The sequence below is a fragment of the Mchenga conophoros genome, linkage group LG20 (genome assembly GCF_057382185.1).
Source record: "Mchenga conophoros isolate Kocher_MC1m ecotype Shallow Benthic linkage group LG20, M_conophoros_male_GT1.1, whole genome shotgun sequence".
Taxonomy (NCBI): domain Eukaryota; kingdom Metazoa; phylum Chordata; class Actinopteri; order Cichliformes; family Cichlidae; genus Mchenga; species Mchenga conophoros.
The window spans coordinates 35201467-35219436 of record NC_140545.1 but is presented as its reverse complement, the minus strand read 5'-3'; the positions used below and the strand labels follow the sequence as shown (position 1 = coordinate 35219436).

The following is a 17970-nucleotide window of genomic DNA, read 5'->3' as shown; positions in this document are numbered from 1 at the left end:
CACAGGGATGGATCGATTACTAAATGAGTTAAAGGGTTTCAAAAAAATCATCGGTCTGTCATTTTTCCTCAGCAGACAGGTGTTGAACGTTCTCTCCTGTTTTTACCTTGAAGCGACTGTTGTTGTGAATTGGAATTAAAACTGAGCAGAACGCGTCTTATCCTGCATTTCTTCTTACTGCAGTAAGAAAACACTTCATCCACCACAAAGTTTTTAAGGATGTATTTCAAATTGATTTGCTGATCCTATCACCTTTGATTATTTGTATATCAGTGAAAGAACATTAGTATGTCAGTCTGAAATTCACTTAATCACAAAACTAATCTGTTGATTGGGATTATGGAGACATTTTATTTTTATAACACTCCTTAATCTCATGAGCATCAATGAGATTAGTGAGTGTCGTGGCATAATACCTTTCCAGCACACTTCACTTCTTCCTGACTGCAGCCTGCATAGATCAGTGCTTTGGGCTCGGGGGATCGATCCAAACACTGATAGTATCAATATCAGTGTTGATATCAGCATTGGATCAATGATAGTGTTAAAATCAAATCACTTTTGTCACATCACCTGTGCAGGTACACTGGTACAGTACATGTGAGTGAAATTGTTGTGTGCGAGCTTCACAAGCAACAGGTGTGCAAAATACAATAACATAAGAACAAGCAAAATATAGGAATGGCTAAATCTGAGAATTATATGAATAAATATATGTACGATATAAGAGTGTATGCACATTACTGAATGTGTATACTAAATATGTATATCTACGTGTGTGTGTATACATATTTTACAAATTAGAGTTTAAAATAAAATATATAAAATATACAGAGGCTGGTAGTTGGATATTGATATTATTACAGGATCAATGCTGGACTTTGCTTCTCTGCTGTAAGTTCAATACTTTGCTCTCGGTCATCAGAAAGGAAGCATGTAAACACCTCTCATGCTGTCACACTTTGCTCCGCCCCTTCTCAACCACTGAGCCAGCCCTGCTTGATGTTGGCCCACTGAGTCACGTGACTGTGGAACTACTGAACAGCACAGGAGGAAAGAGGTGGCGGAGCAAAGTGTTCCTGCAGCAGAGGAGCGGTGTTTGCACAGACCTGTCTCCTCTCTGATACGGGAGCGACTTAGTGGACTTAGGTGATCGATCCCAGCGTTGTTAAGGTTACCGCTGATATTTGAATCGATCCACCCACTGATCATTTCCTTGCGACGACTCTTTGTGAATGAGGGAACAGTAAAAATAAGCATCTGGTGCTTGTGCGTGTCGTCATTCTGCAAGCACAACACACTTCATGCATCACAAACTTTCATTATTACTGTAAAAAAAATCCCATTGCTCGCGCTTTTTGAAAACTTTTTTGGGGGGTTGTTGTCGTTGTTTTACAATTCAGTTGCATTAATATAGATAGCCTGCTATTTGTGTGCAATGTATTCATTTATGTTTTCTTGCTGTTTGTATCTAGTGGCTTCTCAGAATATGCATATATTATCTATGTATACATAGATAATATGAGTCTGATAGCTTTGAAAGCAGAACAAAGAGATGGTGACTACCTGCTTTTTTACTCCCGTGGTACCTCCTCTTTTGCCGTGCACGCCTTGTCAGTGTCCCCGGAAACAGCAGCGGGTTGAGCCCTCCTCTTCCTGCCTGCTCTCCGCTCACTGCTTTAGGAAACGTGGCCTTATCAGGACTCCAGCAGCACAGCGGTAGATGAATGACAGACTCCCCGCTTCAGCTTCCACTTCTATCCGCCTGTCAGTTAACGCCACAGCCTCAACAGACCCCGAAGCCTCTCTGTGTGTGAAGAACAATGTCTGAGGCTGAGCAAATCCCGGCCTCTGCTTCGGAGGCCGCCGCATCGGCCGTCCTGGACGCCCTGAACGCCACGGACTCCAACGGGACCGAGGCGCTCAACGCCACGGCCAAATTCGTGGCCACCCCGGAGGGCACGGCTCTGGCGTACGGCAGCCTGGTCTTCATGGCGCTCCTGCCCATCTTCTTCGGAGCCCTGCGGTCCGTCACCTGCTCAAAATCCAAGGTAACTGTTAGTGGACCCCGGCGTTTGGGTTTGACTTCAGCCCGCTTCTCGTTAGCCTTCAGCGGCTAGCTGCTACAGCTAACGGCTGGCTAACTAGCGGCTCACCAGGACGCTAAAAATAATATTTTTCCAAAACAAATACAGAAGTGGGAGTCGCGATAGAGTTAATTGAAGAATGATGTGCTGAAATTATCGATAAAGTTGGGAAATACGCGTCCAGACTCCGAGTGAAGGTTTAAAGATCCAGCTGTTTGATTTTACCGGTTATTTCCAGATGCTAATTAGGCTTTTAAAGTCGTTATCTGCACTTGTTGCACTCATAACGCTGCGTAGTGGGTGTCGGGTCCTCTGGTGTGTGTCTGTTTAAACTGTTTTTTTTTTTCTCAACTTGTGCTTGTTTGGCGTGTGATGAAAGGATGTGTGCACAGATGTTTATTTACATTTTTCCTAACGGACTTTTACCTGGCTGAGTAACAGGGACCGCTGCCATCCGGGTGGGGAGTAGTAACTTAAAGTTGTAGTAACAGTTGTACAGTGAGCCGAAAACAGACTGTGCTGAACGGAGTCGTGACATGAATACGAGGTTAAACCGACTGTCAGAAAACGCCAAGCTAGCCTCGTGGTCGTGAACGCATCACCAGGTGATGGAGAGAGACGTGTACTGTTTCTGTTTGTTCTCGTTTTGGGGTTTTTGCAGACATGCGCAGTTAGCTTAAAGTAGAAAAAACCTCCCACATCCTTTGAACGGCCGGGTGGAGGTGATGGAGGTTTTTATTAGTGACTGAGGACGCAACACAGCTGGCAGAAAATCACGTTAATCTGCATAACGGAAGCTGCTAATAACAGCTGTGAAATGAAACCGGCTGCTGTTTCAGGTATCACCAGCAGAGACACACCCTGCTCTAACGGTGCTCTGCCTTTATGGGCGCACTGTCTGGGGATGCATGTTAAAACTACCTGTCCTGCAGCAAGTGTAGGATCTGGTGAAACGGGGAAAATTCCCCATGCTCTGATGCACAAAGTTCGGATTTAAGAGGGAAAAGTCGGGTCATGAAACAGAGTAATGTCTAGACTGAATTCTCAGAGTGGGTGATATCTGTGTGACGGTCCAAGTGAAGGAGCAATATCAGTTTGACCCAGAACCTGATCTGCAACCGTGAGAAGCGTCGAGAGATCAGACACATTCAGAAACTTTAAGACTAGATTAAACTTTGACAGCATGTAGGCCGGAGCTGTCAGGTGTTTTCCGTGTGCTCTGGGACACACCTGTTTCTGATTTTTCCAGAAAAAAGTTTTGATGACGCTCTTGTGGGGATTCTTTAAAAGAGTACTTAGATGCTGAACAACAGTAAGCAGAGTGCATCAGTGCTCTGCAGTGGCACACCCGCCCAATGTTTTTGGCACTATAGGTATTTAAATTTTCAGATTTACACATGACAATGAGACAGAAGAGAATGACTTTAGATGTTGTTTTCTTCTGTTTGTATACAGAAGGCATAAAAATGGGTTTCCGAGCAGAGAGAAATATTCAGTTCCCCTCAAGATGTTTTAATTGGCTAAAGACAAAACAGAAACTAGATGGATTCTTGTCACATTAGGGACAAATGTACCTTTCCCCTGGTTACAGCACAAGACTAAAACCACTTTTGATGAATTTCAGTTTGACATGAGCTGCTCAGTTATTGTAATGCCAGAAAGCTTCACCTGTCTCTCAGAAATGACTTCAGACTGAACGCTTCACGCTGCTGTCTGTCATGTTTCTCATTTTCTGTCGCTCGTTTCTTTGGTTTTTGACGTTTGCCTTCACTGATGGTTGTAGTTAACGTAGACTCTGTTTTATCTCACTGAGTCACAGCGGATCCTGTCACTCGCATGTAACGCATCCACAAACCGAGGCGGACGTGTCACGCAGGGGGAATTGCGACATTAATTGAAATGAGACGTAAACAGCAGTAACTAGACTGAAATCATAACCACGGGTGTTCCTTTGGTCTCTTTAATATCAGCGGCTGCTTAACACATTTGCAAAAACAGGAAGCGAATGAAATCTCGCGAGGAAGGAGAGAATGGGCTCGGTGGCCTGAGGCAGGTGTTTCACAAAACAGGATCGTACTCGGTGGGAATGAGATGGATTGAGACCACAATGTTCACAGAATGGAAATAATTTTTCGAAAGGACGCAGTTTCTGTCTTTTCTTACATGAAACTATTACACAGCAAGTATGAGAGTGTCAAGTTTTATTGTCATGTGCAGATAAACCGTGTAGCCACGTTTACCCATAATGACATTCTTTGGCTCCTCAGCTTTACATGAGCAAATAGAAAGTGTGCAGTTATATTAAGAAAATAGCAGGAGTGATAATAATGATAAAGAGAGAAAAGTATTAAATGTTTAGAGATAAAATATATGTTTAAGTTAGTAAAATACATTTATCATTACAAAGTTGAAATGATAATTTGACATGAAATTTCAAAACTAAATATTTAATTTTATGTTCAGTTTGGAAATTTAAAGAACAAAGTAACCATTAAAACGTCAGCTGGTTAGATGTTGAAAACAGCAGGCAGTCTTCTTTCGGGGGACTATTTTTAGTTGTGGATTAATTTTCCAGTGGGTCATTTTGACCCCAACCCTACATTTATACATACTACTGTGAAATTGTCAGTTTGCTAATTCTCCATATGCTCAGTTTCTTCCCACCGTTGTGAGGAAGATGGAAAATAGTTTGAAATATGTGGGTTTTTAACATTATAGGCTTTGTTTTGATTGTAATTTGTAATTACTGCGTAAATAAAGCACCTCATTGGGAGAATTTTCAGTAATGCTGAGAATTTAAATATTTTATAGTTCTTCACAAAATAATTTAAATCTACAAACTGGGTCTTTGTTCACATTTAGTTGGAAACGGAAAAAACAAGGTATGAAAATCAGCCTGACTGTGTTGACTTCATTCAAATGTGTTGTTTATTAAAGCATTACAGAGATACAATGCTATCTGTATATGGCATTAAATGATCCTAGAAAATTGAAATACAGTATTGAATAATTAATTCAAATATTTCACCATGTTATGGGATGGAGCCTTTAACAGTTATTGCAAAACACATGACAGGGATTTGTGATGTTGCAGAGCTCTGTGTGTGCGCACTTACCAATGGAGGTTTTCTTGATGATGTGTGAACTCTGCAGAAGTTTGACTATAACCCTCCACACAGCGCTCTGCTCACTGTACGGGGATACTTGTCTCATTTTAATACATCTGTGACTTGTATGGCTCTTTCTGTGGCTCCTCAGTGTTTCCTTCTCCTCAGCATTACACGCTCTGCCCTGTGACATTGGGATAGCAACACTGGAGATGAGAAATACCTGGATCTGGGCTGTAAACCCTCTGGGTGACGACTCGGGTCGTACCTCTGTAGCAAAGATGTGTGGGGGGGTTTAAACGCGGTTTTGTGCTGGCGTTGGTAAATCTGACAGAAAGTCTCTGCCTGAGCCTCGGGTGATGTTCAGTTTAAAATCGGCGTCCATGGCATCCTTCCTCTCTTCCTCCGTTCTTCCTCTTTCTCGCTGTTTCTCCTCTGTCAGCCATCCTATAATATGAATATGAGTTCAGATACATCAAAGCTTTTATTCACTGAAGCTGTTGCCCTGTGTAATTCCAGCAATGATGATCTGTTTCCTGCATTGGACACCTGTTTGCTTGCTTTAATTTTGGGCCCTGCTTCCAGCCCTGCTCCTGATTGCCGATCTGATCCTCTCTCTCCCTGTCTGTCTGTGTGCACATCTGTCTGTCCACCCATTCTGTTTGTCTGTCTATCTGTAGGAGCTCGGAGAAAATGATTACGATTCTGGGTTCAGAGTGAGTATGAGAGCCGCTGTGTGCACCAATACACCCAGACACTGTTGGTTTCCAGCACTGACACAGCAGGGATTGCATGAACGCAGAGGTGTTGGGTGGAGCCGGAACAACAAACTGCTCATCAGCTCACGCTTGTTTCAGTGTGTGTGCTGTCCAAAAGCAAACAGACATGTGAAATAAAAGGAACGCCTGCAATGGAGAAGAGGAGGGTCAAGAACCAATCAGATTTAGATTTCTGTTTTTCTGCACTGATAAGTTAAAAAAAGATCATCTGCTGTGGCTGATAATCCCAGCTTATTCCTGCCTGATATATTCAACTTTATTGTGTCTTAGTGGGTACAGCTAGCTGCTCACACGCTCTGTAGGCGTTAGAGAAAATGAAACGCGGTGCCAAAAGTATAAACACGTTTTTGAAACAGGTTCAAGATTCTGCTGCAGGATTTCCCAGGAAATTGTCTAAAACTACTTCAGGAAAATTTGTGCAGAAAGGAATTTATCAGAATGGGGGAAATGACGTGTCTAAATATGAAGGTTGAGTGAAAGAAAATACGAAATTTAACAGAGTAATGTGCATTTTGATGGCCGCATTAAACTGTCCTCAAACCATCAGCACGGCATTTCATGGGTGACGTAAGGAATTGATAACGCTACGTGAACTTGATTACTTTAAACGGCCTCTTTGGTTCGGCAGTCGCACACAGACCGCGGCGTCTGGATTACATGCAAAGTTCCACTGAAGCTTCACCTGTGTCCCGACTGCACTGATCACTTAGTCTGGTTCAGGTTCATGCAAATTGTAAGCCAGACTTTAACAAAAACAAATTCAAAGCAGCACATAACACAGACTGGGGGGGATGTTGGCAGGAAGTCCTACAGCAATGCCAGGAACCAGTTTCATGCACAGAGGACTCGTTAAAGAAGCCAAAACCACAAACACAGCCTGCAAATAGAATAACGGCTTAAAGTAGAAAATACTTCTGAAAGGGAGTAAAAATGACTGGACTCAGTGGAGCCCAAACACTGGTACATAAAACGTACAACCTCACAGTACTGAGGTTTATTTTTAGAATATATTAACTGTGCAGGAAGGTTCCTGCGACTAACCTCGTCCTCATGTAGATCTTAGCAGCGTCTAACTCGCACTAACACGGTGTTACTTCAGCCTGTTTGCTAACAGCTGTGTGTTTGTGGTACATGTAACTCATAGGGGTGCAACGATATTCGTATCGATATTGAACCGTTCGATACAGTGCTTTCGGTTCGGTACGCATATGTATCGAACAATACAAAATTTGTAATTTATTTTATCAACTTTCCTTCTGACGATGCTGTCTGTGTTGAGCGCTCAGTGAATCTGCGTTCGACTACTCCGCCTAGGGTCGACAGTGCAGCCTAGGCGGAGTAGTCGAACGCAGATTCACTGAGCGCTCAACACAGACAGCATCGTCAGAAGGAAGAGCGCAGGGCAAGCTAGCGAGACAGAAGTTAAGCTCTCCTTACAACATGGACCTCCCCCACTCTCATTCAGATCTGGCGTTTGGAATTATTTTGGTTTTCATGTGACGTATGACCCTGAAGGTAAGCGAGTCATGGACTAAAGTAAAACAGTATGTTGGATGTGCCACGCAATGCTCAATTACATTGGTGTGAACTAGTGTGTTAGCGCAGTTAGCTCGTTAACGTGTTGGCTGTCTAGCCCCATGCACGGGGCGATCGGCGGTAGCTTGTTAACGGAGATTTGCCGTCTTGTGGCGTTAAGGTCATTTCAACGAGATTAACCTGAAAGCACTAGTGGGAACACAACGAATATGACTGCACATTTACGCCGACATCATCCTAGTGCAAAGACAAGTGGAAGCAGACCAAAAAAAAAGCAAGCATGCTACTAACTTTAGCCGAGTCATTTAGACAGCTGTTTAATATGCTGCTGAGAATATAGCCCAGAAGAAGCGGATAGTATAGCTTTTATTTTGGAAAGAGACATTTCTCTGTAATAAACTCTCTTTTCCAAAGATGAGTGATTCCTCAATCAGATACAGGGCTCGCAATATCGCTAGCCCGACGTCCTGGAGCTAGCGATTTTTTTCAGTCGGGCTACCAAAATCTATCTCTTCCCTGCCCGTCGGGCTATTGTAGGAAGGAAAAATATATGTCAATGCTTTTGCATTCTTCCGGAAATGTAGCTGGGTAATTATGTCATTGGCATCGGTGAGCCACTGTCAATATGTGACATATTGAAGTCGCATTTGAATTGGCTTGTTTTTTTGCTTCCACTTTGCAATGACAGCACTGATCTGTGAGTGATGATAATTTGTGCACCAATTCCTCTGACATCGTCTTATTAATCGTTAGCTTACTATGCAAACATGACAAGTGAAATCTCCCGCAGCTTAAACATGTGAGAGGTTGATCGCGCAGAGAATCGCTGAGCTTATGTGAGTGCGTGTGTAAAAGCAGCAGGATTTATATTTGACTACGATGACCTGGATGACTGAGAACCTTCACAGACAGATATATATTTTAGTTCTGCTGAGCCAAATAAGACAGGTCAGGGTGAAGAAGTGACAGCCAAAGAAAAGCTTACCACAAAACGGAGAAGTTATGACAAATCAGACTATAAGGCAAAAAGAAAGTGCAGCTTTATGGTTTCATGGACAAAAGAATTTCTGTGGCTGCAATATGATGAGCTAAATAACCAGGGCTGCACATAAGTGGTCCGCAGGTGCGCATTCGCTGTCAAAATAAAAAACACGCACAAGGGTTAGGGTTAAATTTAAAAACTGTACTTTTGAGTTAAAATATATATTTATAATTTTAATAAATGACAAATTAAAAAGGCATGAACATTTTTTTGTATCGAAAAAATATCGAACCGTGACACCAAAGTATCGAACCGAACCGAACCGTGAATTTTGTGTATCGTTGCACCCCTAGTAACTCAGTCACCTGCAGATTTACTGGTTTCTATAGAAGCTCATGTTGCTTTAAAAACATCTTTAGTTTCAGGAAAGACAGGATGTTACCATTTAGAAAATGTTTGTAATATTAATCCTGCATTTACTGTAAACTTGAGCTTTGGATTATAAAGCATTGGTTTGTGTAGGATTCCTCTCCTTATCCCTCTACATCCTCCTCTGTCCCAGTTTCTGTCTCGGGTGAGTAGATGGAGGAGAATATAGATGGAGGTGACTCTCAGGCTTCTCTCTCAGGGCTTCTGTCAGTCTACAGTAGCTCTTCTTTTCTGTGATCCGACCCGAGTGTGGAAGGACGGCCTGATCGGGAGGAGGACAGGCCTCGGTAGAGACAGGGAGGTGCCCTCTGGCATGTCTGTGGAAACGCACATTTCTGCCATTGTGTAATTATTGCAGCGCTCAAACCCACGCTGGTGTGATGGCTGTATCCTCCAAAGCCTTTTATACCACCAGGAAGTCCCAGCTTTCAGAAGCTTTGTTGCTAAATGATGAATATCCACACGAGCGACGCCTCGATAAGAATCAGATTTTATCACAGAGGCATAGTGTTCAGTGTTCGTCTGTGGGTCTAACTCAGGCTGTCACTGAAGGTTAAACTCGTATCAGTTTGTAGCATGACGTGAAAAACACACTAATATTTAATATTTACCTGATTTGTGCCCGTGTGCCTGCCATCAGTCCCGGTGAGCACTTGTTGGACAGTTTCTCCTTTCTTTCTTCAGCGATGCTCCACTGTCACCTCCACAGAGGAGGACGCACCGCAGCACGTTATTCTAGTATTTAGAGATTGGCTCAGCTCTGATTACAGCTGCAGTTACTTCAGGCTTTCTAAGCAAAACTGAGTATTTGACCCCCAGCATGACAGCTGTGCAGGCAGGTTTGTGGTGCCTGTGTTGCCTCATTTCACGAGCAGCAGGCGGCGCCTCAGATTAGTTTGTGGTTGCAGAGTGAAGCAACTGCTTATTGCAGTGTTGGCACAGAGCCTCACAGGGCCTCACAGAGCCTCACAGGGCCTCACAGAGCCTCACAGGGCCTCACAGGGCCTCACAGAGCCTCACAGGGCCTCACAGAGCCTCACAGGGCCTCACAGAGCCTCACAGGGCCTCACAGGGCCTCACAGGGCCTCACAGGGCCTCACACGGCCTCAGGGTTAATCCCGGTATTTGGGTTAGTTTAGGCGTTAAACGTTGACAGTAACAGTTACATTACAACACATAAACTGTGGTCCATATAACCCTAATTTAAAATTGATGATCTTCATTTAAAACTTCACTGGTTTCTGTCTGGAGACTAGTTCATCTTCTTTCAGGTTAAATTTGTGATGGGAAGCTTTAGCTTGGTGTGGTCTCACCTGGTGTTTGGATTGGTGTGCACATCCCTGTCTTCTGGTGAACCTTCACCTTACCTGCTCATATTTCTGTCTCCGCTCCGTTTCTCCCAGAATGCAGCCGACATGCCCGAGACCATCACCAGTCGGGACGCAGCGAGGTTCCCCATCATCGCCAGCTGCACTCTATTTGGGCTCTACCTCTTCTTCAAGGTAAGTCGGCGTCTCTTACCTCGGGGAGAGCTGCGACGGTGCATTTCGTCAGATGAGGCTTGTTTCTGATGCTGGACGTGTGCTGTGACGCAGGTATTCTCTCAAGAGTACATCAACCTGCTGCTGTCGGTCTACTTCTTCGTCCTGGGCGTCCTGGCTCTGTCTCACACTATGAGGTACGTCAGAGAACGTGAATGTGTGTGCGAGTGAATCGCTTTGGTTTAACTGATGTTGGAGGTGACTCGACTCTGTTCTTGGTTCTGTCTCTCAGTCCTCTGATGTCCAGAGTCTTCCCAGCATCTTTCCCAAACAAACAGTACCAGCTGCTCTTCACTCAGGGCTCCGGAGAGTCCAAAGAAGGTGAGACCTGCTGCCCGTTCCACCAACGACGGGAACAAACACCGTTTAAAAATACAGTTTAAAAGACCCAGATTCCTAAAAAGAGCAGGCAAATGTTTTTGTTTCACACAAAAAACCCAAAACGTGTTCAAACTGTTTATTGCTCCGATTTAATTCTTAAAGTATTGCACGGCAAAGATGCCAGAGGAAGTGAATTGTTTTGCATATCGCTTTGAAGGAATTTTAGTCCAGTCTTTGGTTTGTGGGGTTTCGTGAATGCGTGGCTCTCTGAAGTCCTGCTGCAGAGTTTCATTCAGACTCGGGTCTGGACTTTGACTGGGTCGCTGCTGCACGGTGATTCTTTTCTTATTCTGTTGGAGATTTGCTGCTGTGCTTGGATCCTCCTCTGGACCAAATGTTAGCTCAAGCATTAGCTATGAGACAGACGACCTCACGCTTGACCCCAGAATACTTTGGTATAGAGAGGACCTCACGCTCGGCTCGATGATTAAATCGCTGCTGTGCTGCCGGTTGGTGTGAGATGTGTGTGCTGCTGTGGATTATGTCATCGTTCCTTCAGATGAAGCTTCCCTAACCTAAGCTGTGCTTTCTTTTTCTAACTGTGCTGTCATGAACTTTAACCTTTAACATGCTAACTGGGGCCTGTAGAGTCTGACATGGAAAGTTTTCAGATGAATAATTGTTGCCCTCCTCGCCTGTAAAAGGGTATTTTTACGGGTGGATGGGCCGAGGTGACGACCCGAGTTTGAATGCGATAACTCAGGAACGAGGCAACGCAGTATTTTCAAATTCATACCAAAGGTGCAGCTACTAATCTCGAATGAGTTAGAATCTCAGTGACCTCAGAGGTCTGAAAATCTCTGTACGTAGGTTTCAAAATGATACCAAAGGTGAATTTAGGACGGGCTGTCGAACTGCAGGCCTCGAGGGCCGGTGTCCTGCAGGTTTTAGAGATCACCCCAGGTCAGCACACCTGAATCAAATGACCAGTTCATTACCAGGCCTCTGGTGAACTTCAGGACATGTTGAGGAGGTCATTTAGCCATTTACATCAGCTGACACGTCTAAAACCTGCAGGACGCCGGCCCTCGAGGCCTGCAGTTCCCCATCCCTGAGTTAGGAGGAGGCTGACAGATGGCACTAGCAGCCGTCAGTATTTTTTAATTTTAGAATGATGGACTTTGTTGCTGATGATCACTTAATGAAGTGCATTTAACTATCAGCGCCTGGCTGCCACTTACCCTCTGAGGTCCCTTTGAAGCAGTAAAGAAACACATGATCTGTTTATTATGTCTTGATGTATAAAACCTTAGAACAGTGAATGTTGTTTCTCTTTGTCAGGACGATAATGTTGCTGTACAGGTTCATCTGCACGAGTAAAGTTTTAGAGTAAATCTTCTCGTTGAATCGTGTTTACTGAGGAAGCGACAAACAGCCTCAGTTAAAGTTTATTAGGTTGAATCTGTCAGAGCTGTAAGCATCTCTGTATAAATGTGGTTTATTGAACGGCCTTTTGAACCCGATTTAGGTCTCCTGACGTCTTTCACATTCATGTCTGACCTGCGTCTCTCCATGTCTCTACAGAAATAGTCAATTATGAGTTTGACACCAAGAACCTGGTGTGTCTGCTCATCAGCAGCGTGGTGGGAGTCTGGTACCTGCTCAAAAAGGTAAAAGTGACACGTGCAGCACACAGAGCTGAGCATAGCTGTGAGCTCCGACATGGCTGAGCTTAGATCTGTGGGGTAATGAATTATTTATGAAGCCCTAAATGACAGTAATGGTTAATCCACAAACATGTGCAAGTTTATAATCAAAGTGATATTTAATGTTCATGGTGTTAAAATCTTGTTTTTGTTGTTCTTGAATTTTTCAGTTTACTCTTTTACATAAAAGCAGTAAAAACAGTGAAGCACGTTATTATTGTTTTTTCATCAAGATGCCAAATTAGTTATTTACTGAGTAAATAGCTTTTAGTGCTTATGTTTGATTCCTTCTGGTGTGAAACAAAGAAAATCGACAGATTTTAAAATGTTTCCTGTTTTTCCGACAGATGGTATAAAATGTAAGCTCTAATTATTTCCATCAGAAATGATGTTCCACGCTGTGACATAGAGCTGAAATCTGTAATGCAATCGAAGCCTGCTGTCAGCTTCACTTTTGGCTTCTAATTATTATTTAAAGAATAATGAGGATAAAACCTCTGAATCCAAACTCGTTTATTTAGCTGAGACTAAAGAACATCTGGTCAACATCTGTATAAAGGATTCAAAAACAAAAGGATTTGTGTAAATGTGTTCGTCTCAGCCGCTCAGATGCGTCATTTTGTGCTCACGTGTGCGTGTGTATTGTGACATCACAGCACTGGATAGCCAATAACCTGTTCGGGCTGGCGTTTGCCCTGAACGGAGTGGAGCTGCTCCACCTGAACAACGTCAGCACCGGCTGTATCCTGCTGGGGGGGCTGTTCATCTACGACGTCTTCTGGGTGAGTAGATCACGTGTCCAGCTCAGGTAGTCGTACGGAAACGTTCCAGAAGATTCGAGCTCAGCTCTGTCATGTCCAGATGTTCAGTTTCAGCACTTTGACACAATCCAGATGTTCCAACAATGACCCAGCATGAACACAGCTGTACATCATCCTTATTCTGTGTGTCTCCAGGTGTTTGGGACCAACGTCATGGTGACTGTTGCCAAGTCATTTGAAGCACCAATCAAATGTAAGTGCTGTGTATGACCGTGTCAGTCAGTTTTAGCTCCTGCTCTTCATAGACTTCACCCAGCTGACCTCCTGTCCTGCTGTGATCTCCCCCACCCGTCTTTGCTCCACTGCAGTGGTGTTTCCACAGGACTTGTTGGAGAAAGGTCTGGAGGCCAGTAACTTTGCCATGCTGGGACTGGGAGACATTGTCATCCCGGGTATCTTCATCGCTCTGCTGCTGCGCTTCGATGTCAGGTAACACTCGGTCCTCTTTCCTCTCAGCTGCCTCGTTTCCTTTGTTTTCTCTCATTTGTGGGATTTAAACAAGATGAATGTTCTTTATTCCCTTTCATGTGAAACCGTCTTCTACCTGCAGCTTGAATAAAAACAGCAGGACGTATTTCTACTCCAGCTTCCTGGCCTACATCTTTGGACTGGGCCTCACCATCTTTGTCATGCACACCTTCAAACATGCACAGGTACGAGGCTTAAAGCGCAATCACTCTTCTCAACTTTGTTTTGTTCAGTCTCTTCTCAAAACAGCCTCTTTGCAGCCAGTTGCATCAGCTCATTTTGAGGACTCGCAGTTACGGGCATTTGAGTTCATGTTGGACGATTCACGTTAGCAAACGCCGCATCGTTTGATAATTTAGTCTAAATCGTGATCGAGATTAAAATTCGATTTGTTGTGTATCCCAGAGTTCTTCCTGCGTTCTGTTTGCTGTTGTTCCTTTCAGTCTAATTTATTCAAGCAGAATACAGACTTTAGTCTACTCAATGTCCAGAACTGCTCTTGAGCCAGGCTGAATGTTGTCGGGGAGATTTCCAGAGAGCTTTGAATAGGAGAGAGGCTCCGATTTAAGGGTTGGGACCTTTGTGTTCCTGCGTTATTCCTTTTATCATCAGTGCAGTAAAGCTTCGAATTTCCAGTTTAAACCACCTCTGGGACCCTGAAGCTCCCCATGTGAAGCCGATGAAAACCACATCCTGTCATACCGACCAGAGTTACAGTCAGCTAATCTGCTCTCTTTTTTTCCTCTTATTTAAACAACTGATAATTGGTTGCCAAGAACATGAGGTTGATGAAATGGCTGCAGTGACTCTGTGTTCTCACTGGTCGGGACCTTTAACTTCAGCGTCCGTCCTTTGTCTAACGTGGAGTCTGTTTCCTGGAAGCGGACTAAACGTTGGCTTTATTAAAACTGGGACAAACATGAAGTCTGATTTTGTGAGCAGCTTATTAAGTGAAAAGTCTGAAGTTTTAATTTTCTGGAAAATCTGCTGTAGGTATTAAATTTGCACACGGTGTGTTTAAGAAGCCGCAGCCAATAAAGCTTTAAGGATTTACTCGTCGCTCACGGCTGTTTGTTGTTGTGCAGTTTATTTATTTACAGACCAACATCCAAACAAGGGAAAGACACCATTAAATGCTGTGCTGCTGTATTTAGGATTTACAGTTATCATTTACTTAAAAAAGACCCGATGATGTTGCCCGTCTCAGTTTTAATGATTGAGGACGTTAAAAGCTGTTAAATCTGTGTGTCCAGCCCGCCCTGCTGTACCTGGTGCCCGCCTGCGTCGGCTTCCCCGTCATCATAGCGCTGTTCAAAGGAGAGCTCACAGAGATGTTCAGGTGAGTAACCACGGTGACCAACCACGGTGAGGCAGCAGGGCCGAGCTTGTTTTAGCAGGAAAACATGTTTCTGAAGTCTGAACATACGTTTGCACTAAAATTAACGAGCTGAAAGATTTATTTGTAATTACTGAAATTAGACTCATGAGGATTCTTTGTTTAGTGGATTAAAGGTTCAGAATCTCATGCCTGGCGGGCTGAAACCCTATTGGCTGTTTATTCCAGAATGAAGCTCTGTGATTGGACAGATTTCTTTCTTTTCTTTTTTTCTTCGGGTATAATGTAAAATTTAAAAGTGTGATCTATCAACCAATGACACTGAAGCATTTCTGTTATTAAATGCACCAAAGTGCACGTCTGCTAAACCACATTTCTTTGTTTCATTTAAGAATAAATAAGATTTGGACCTTGACTTCAGCACAGACACTCCAGTACAGGAGGAGAGACTGAAACCTCGGGGCCTGATTTAATGATAGAGTTTTAAAAACAGGAGCACCTCCTCAGTTTTTAAAGGATCTCTCAGTCTGGAGTTTAGTCTGCGCTGCAGGAACCGCCGAGGTTCTCCGAGCAGCAGTTTCCATGTTAAATGCAGAGTCTATGACGGCTCCTTTGTATGTTCAGGTGCTTCTGTCAGCAGACTGAGGGTCTCCTGCTCATCGACCTCATCATTTCACTCCCTGCTCCCATGTCTGTTTTGTACTTTCTCTTACATTTTTTCCCACCTCTCTTCTTCCACCTTTCCGGTCGGTCTTTATCCTCCGTCCTCCTCGTTTGTCACGGCAGTAGAGCTCTATAGTAACTTAGACCTTTAGAGTTTAAGATGATTTACCACACTCTGTCGTTGCCTCCTTTCTTTCTCACTACTTTTATCATCTCCTTTTTCTTTCTCTGTATTTTTCTTTTATCTCCTCTGTGTCTCCATTTCCTTCCTCTGCTCCCCGTGTCTCCCCCCCCCCCCCCCCCCCCCCCCCCCCCGTGGTTAGCTATGAGTCTTCAGAGGAAGTTCTTCCCACCTCTCCCAGACTTACTTCCTTTCCAACCGTCAGCGGCTCTCCCGCAAGCCTGGCTAGCTCCATGGATGCAGTCTCTGTGGCGACAGGCTCCTCCCCGCGCCACCGCAGATTACAACCCACCTCGATGTAGAAGCCCCGCCCCTCTATCTTTACTGTCCCCTTCTTTGTCTCACCTGGGCAGGTAAAAAGCCCATTAATGAGCCCATTAACCTGCTTACATGAAACCATCGCTCCATCAGATTCACCTTTTATAGCATTAATAAAATCATGAAGGAGGAAAAATTCAGCTGATCCAAAGGTGGGGTGTTGTTAGCTTGATTAGCACTGGTAAAGCAGACAGGTGCAGTGCACAGACACAGGTCGCTGCTAATTAACCGAGAAATGAAACACGATGATACTGTTTGTTCCACCGATCTTTACAAACGCTGCAAAGCAGCTGCACCCGTAACTTTAGGCCTCGAGAAAATCCAAATGGGTGAGTTATTAGAAAAGCGATCGCTCACCTTTCAGTTGTTTTAAGGTGGAGATTGGCGAGAATCCAAACTGTTTGAATCGGGGTGTTTGAGCCTCCAGAGGCCATTAGAGGAACTGCAGCATTGGATTCATATTCGTGAAACACACTAACATCGTCCTTCTTCTCTTCTTCAGGTATGAGGAGTCATCTGAGGAGACTAAAGAGGAAGCGACAGAATCAGAGAAGAAGGACCAATAATATCCATGTCGCCCCCACCCCCTGCCCTCCCTCCTCCTTCAAACACTTTTCATCATCAGCCTGCTGCCACCACATTTCACTGAAGCCCCGCCCCCTCCAGTCTCTCCAGCTTGTCAGCCAGGGGAAACGGGGCTCATGTTGCCAACGCGTTTGTCTCTGATAACCACGGGAGCGGCCGCCGACTGTTGCCCGTGGTTACGACTGCCGTCGCGCTGCCAACGATGATGTTTGTAATTATTAAAAGTCGTTTTGGGACCCGGTGCCTACCACGAATCCTCTCACACAGGACCACGAAGTGGCGTGTCAGGGAACACCTGTCCAATCGGATCTCATCATGTGTTTGCAGCTCGCCGCTCAGATAGGCAGAGAAACGAGAAGGAGCGCTTGTTTTAGCCTTTACACGGCCCCGAGCGTGGACGAGTCGGACGGAAAAACGAGCGCTGCTGCCATTTTCTTTCTTGTTTGTTACTTTTTTTTTTTTCTGAAACCCTCAAACAAAGAACCGCTGACGATTGTGATGATCCCCAGAATCTGATCCTGTAAAAAAGTCTGGAGGCGTGGGAACTCTCCAGATGTGGTTCTTTGTTTCCGGGTGTCTCCGCTCACCAGGCGCTGCTCACACTGCCGTCTGCTCCGTCAGCATCAGCTTCTTCTACTGGTTTTATCTGTATTTGTTTCTTATAATAGGCCAGAATTTTAAGAGGGGAAACCCCGGCTAACAGGTTCAGTTTTTTAGGTATACAGTTATGTTGTCATTTGTTAAAGCTGTATTGTGTTTACATCCACTTGTCTCCATGCTGACTGTACATGTGAGTTCTCCCTGTCTGTCCAGCTGTTTGCCAGAGAATAAATCTGCTTTCCAATCAGACCTGTGGTGCTAACGTGGCTTCAAGTTAAACCCTGCAGCTGTAGGTCGTAGGGCCGTACAGCTGAGGCTGAGAAAGGAAGTAGAAACAGTCCGAGTATTATAGGTTTTTAACCTAAAATATGGTTCCTGTTCCTGATGAGGATCAAGTAGTTGGTTTGTTTTGGAATTAGGAAATTGGAGGTGAATTGGTGCACAGATGAGAGCTAATATCGTAGACACGTCTATAAAAGATGAAAGAGTTCCAGTTGTATAATGTGTTGG

The 17970-nt window shown here is 44.3% G+C and overlaps 2 protein-coding genes across 5 annotated transcripts in view; one reads left to right on the top strand and one right to left on the bottom strand.

Moving 5' to 3' along the window:
* snx21 (sorting nexin family member 21) overlaps positions 1–1753 on the bottom strand; it is a 38190-nt gene extending 36437 nt beyond the window's left edge. Inside the window, exon 1 of the mRNA XM_085259170.1 lies at positions 1567–1753. The gene's annotated coding sequence lies outside the window, so the exon portion shown is untranslated. The remainder of the gene's footprint in view (positions 1–1566) is intronic.
* hm13 (histocompatibility (minor) 13) lies at positions 1628–17709 on the top strand. Of its 4 annotated transcripts, none has more exons than XM_085259173.1 (12): positions 1817–2051; positions 5875–5910; positions 10324–10422; positions 10516–10598; positions 10694–10782; positions 12367–12452; positions 13145–13270; positions 13445–13502; positions 13618–13738; positions 13860–13962; positions 15031–15116; positions 16778–17709. In XM_085259173.1, exons 1-12 carry the CDS (start codon positions 1824–1826, stop codon positions 16839–16841), a joined length of 1179 nt encoding a protein of 392 aa, XP_085115299.1. In that variant the 5' UTR covers positions 1817–1823; the 3' UTR covers positions 16842–17709. The 4 variants fall into 4 exon arrangements, with proteins under 4 accessions (XP_085115300.1, XP_085115299.1, XP_085115301.1 ...); XM_085259175.1 differs by lacking the exon at positions 16778–17709 and adding an exon at positions 16100–16732; XM_085259174.1 differs by lacking the exon at positions 5875–5910 and having other exon boundaries at positions 1628–2051.
* The last annotated feature ends 261 nt before the right edge of the window (positions 17710–17970 follow it).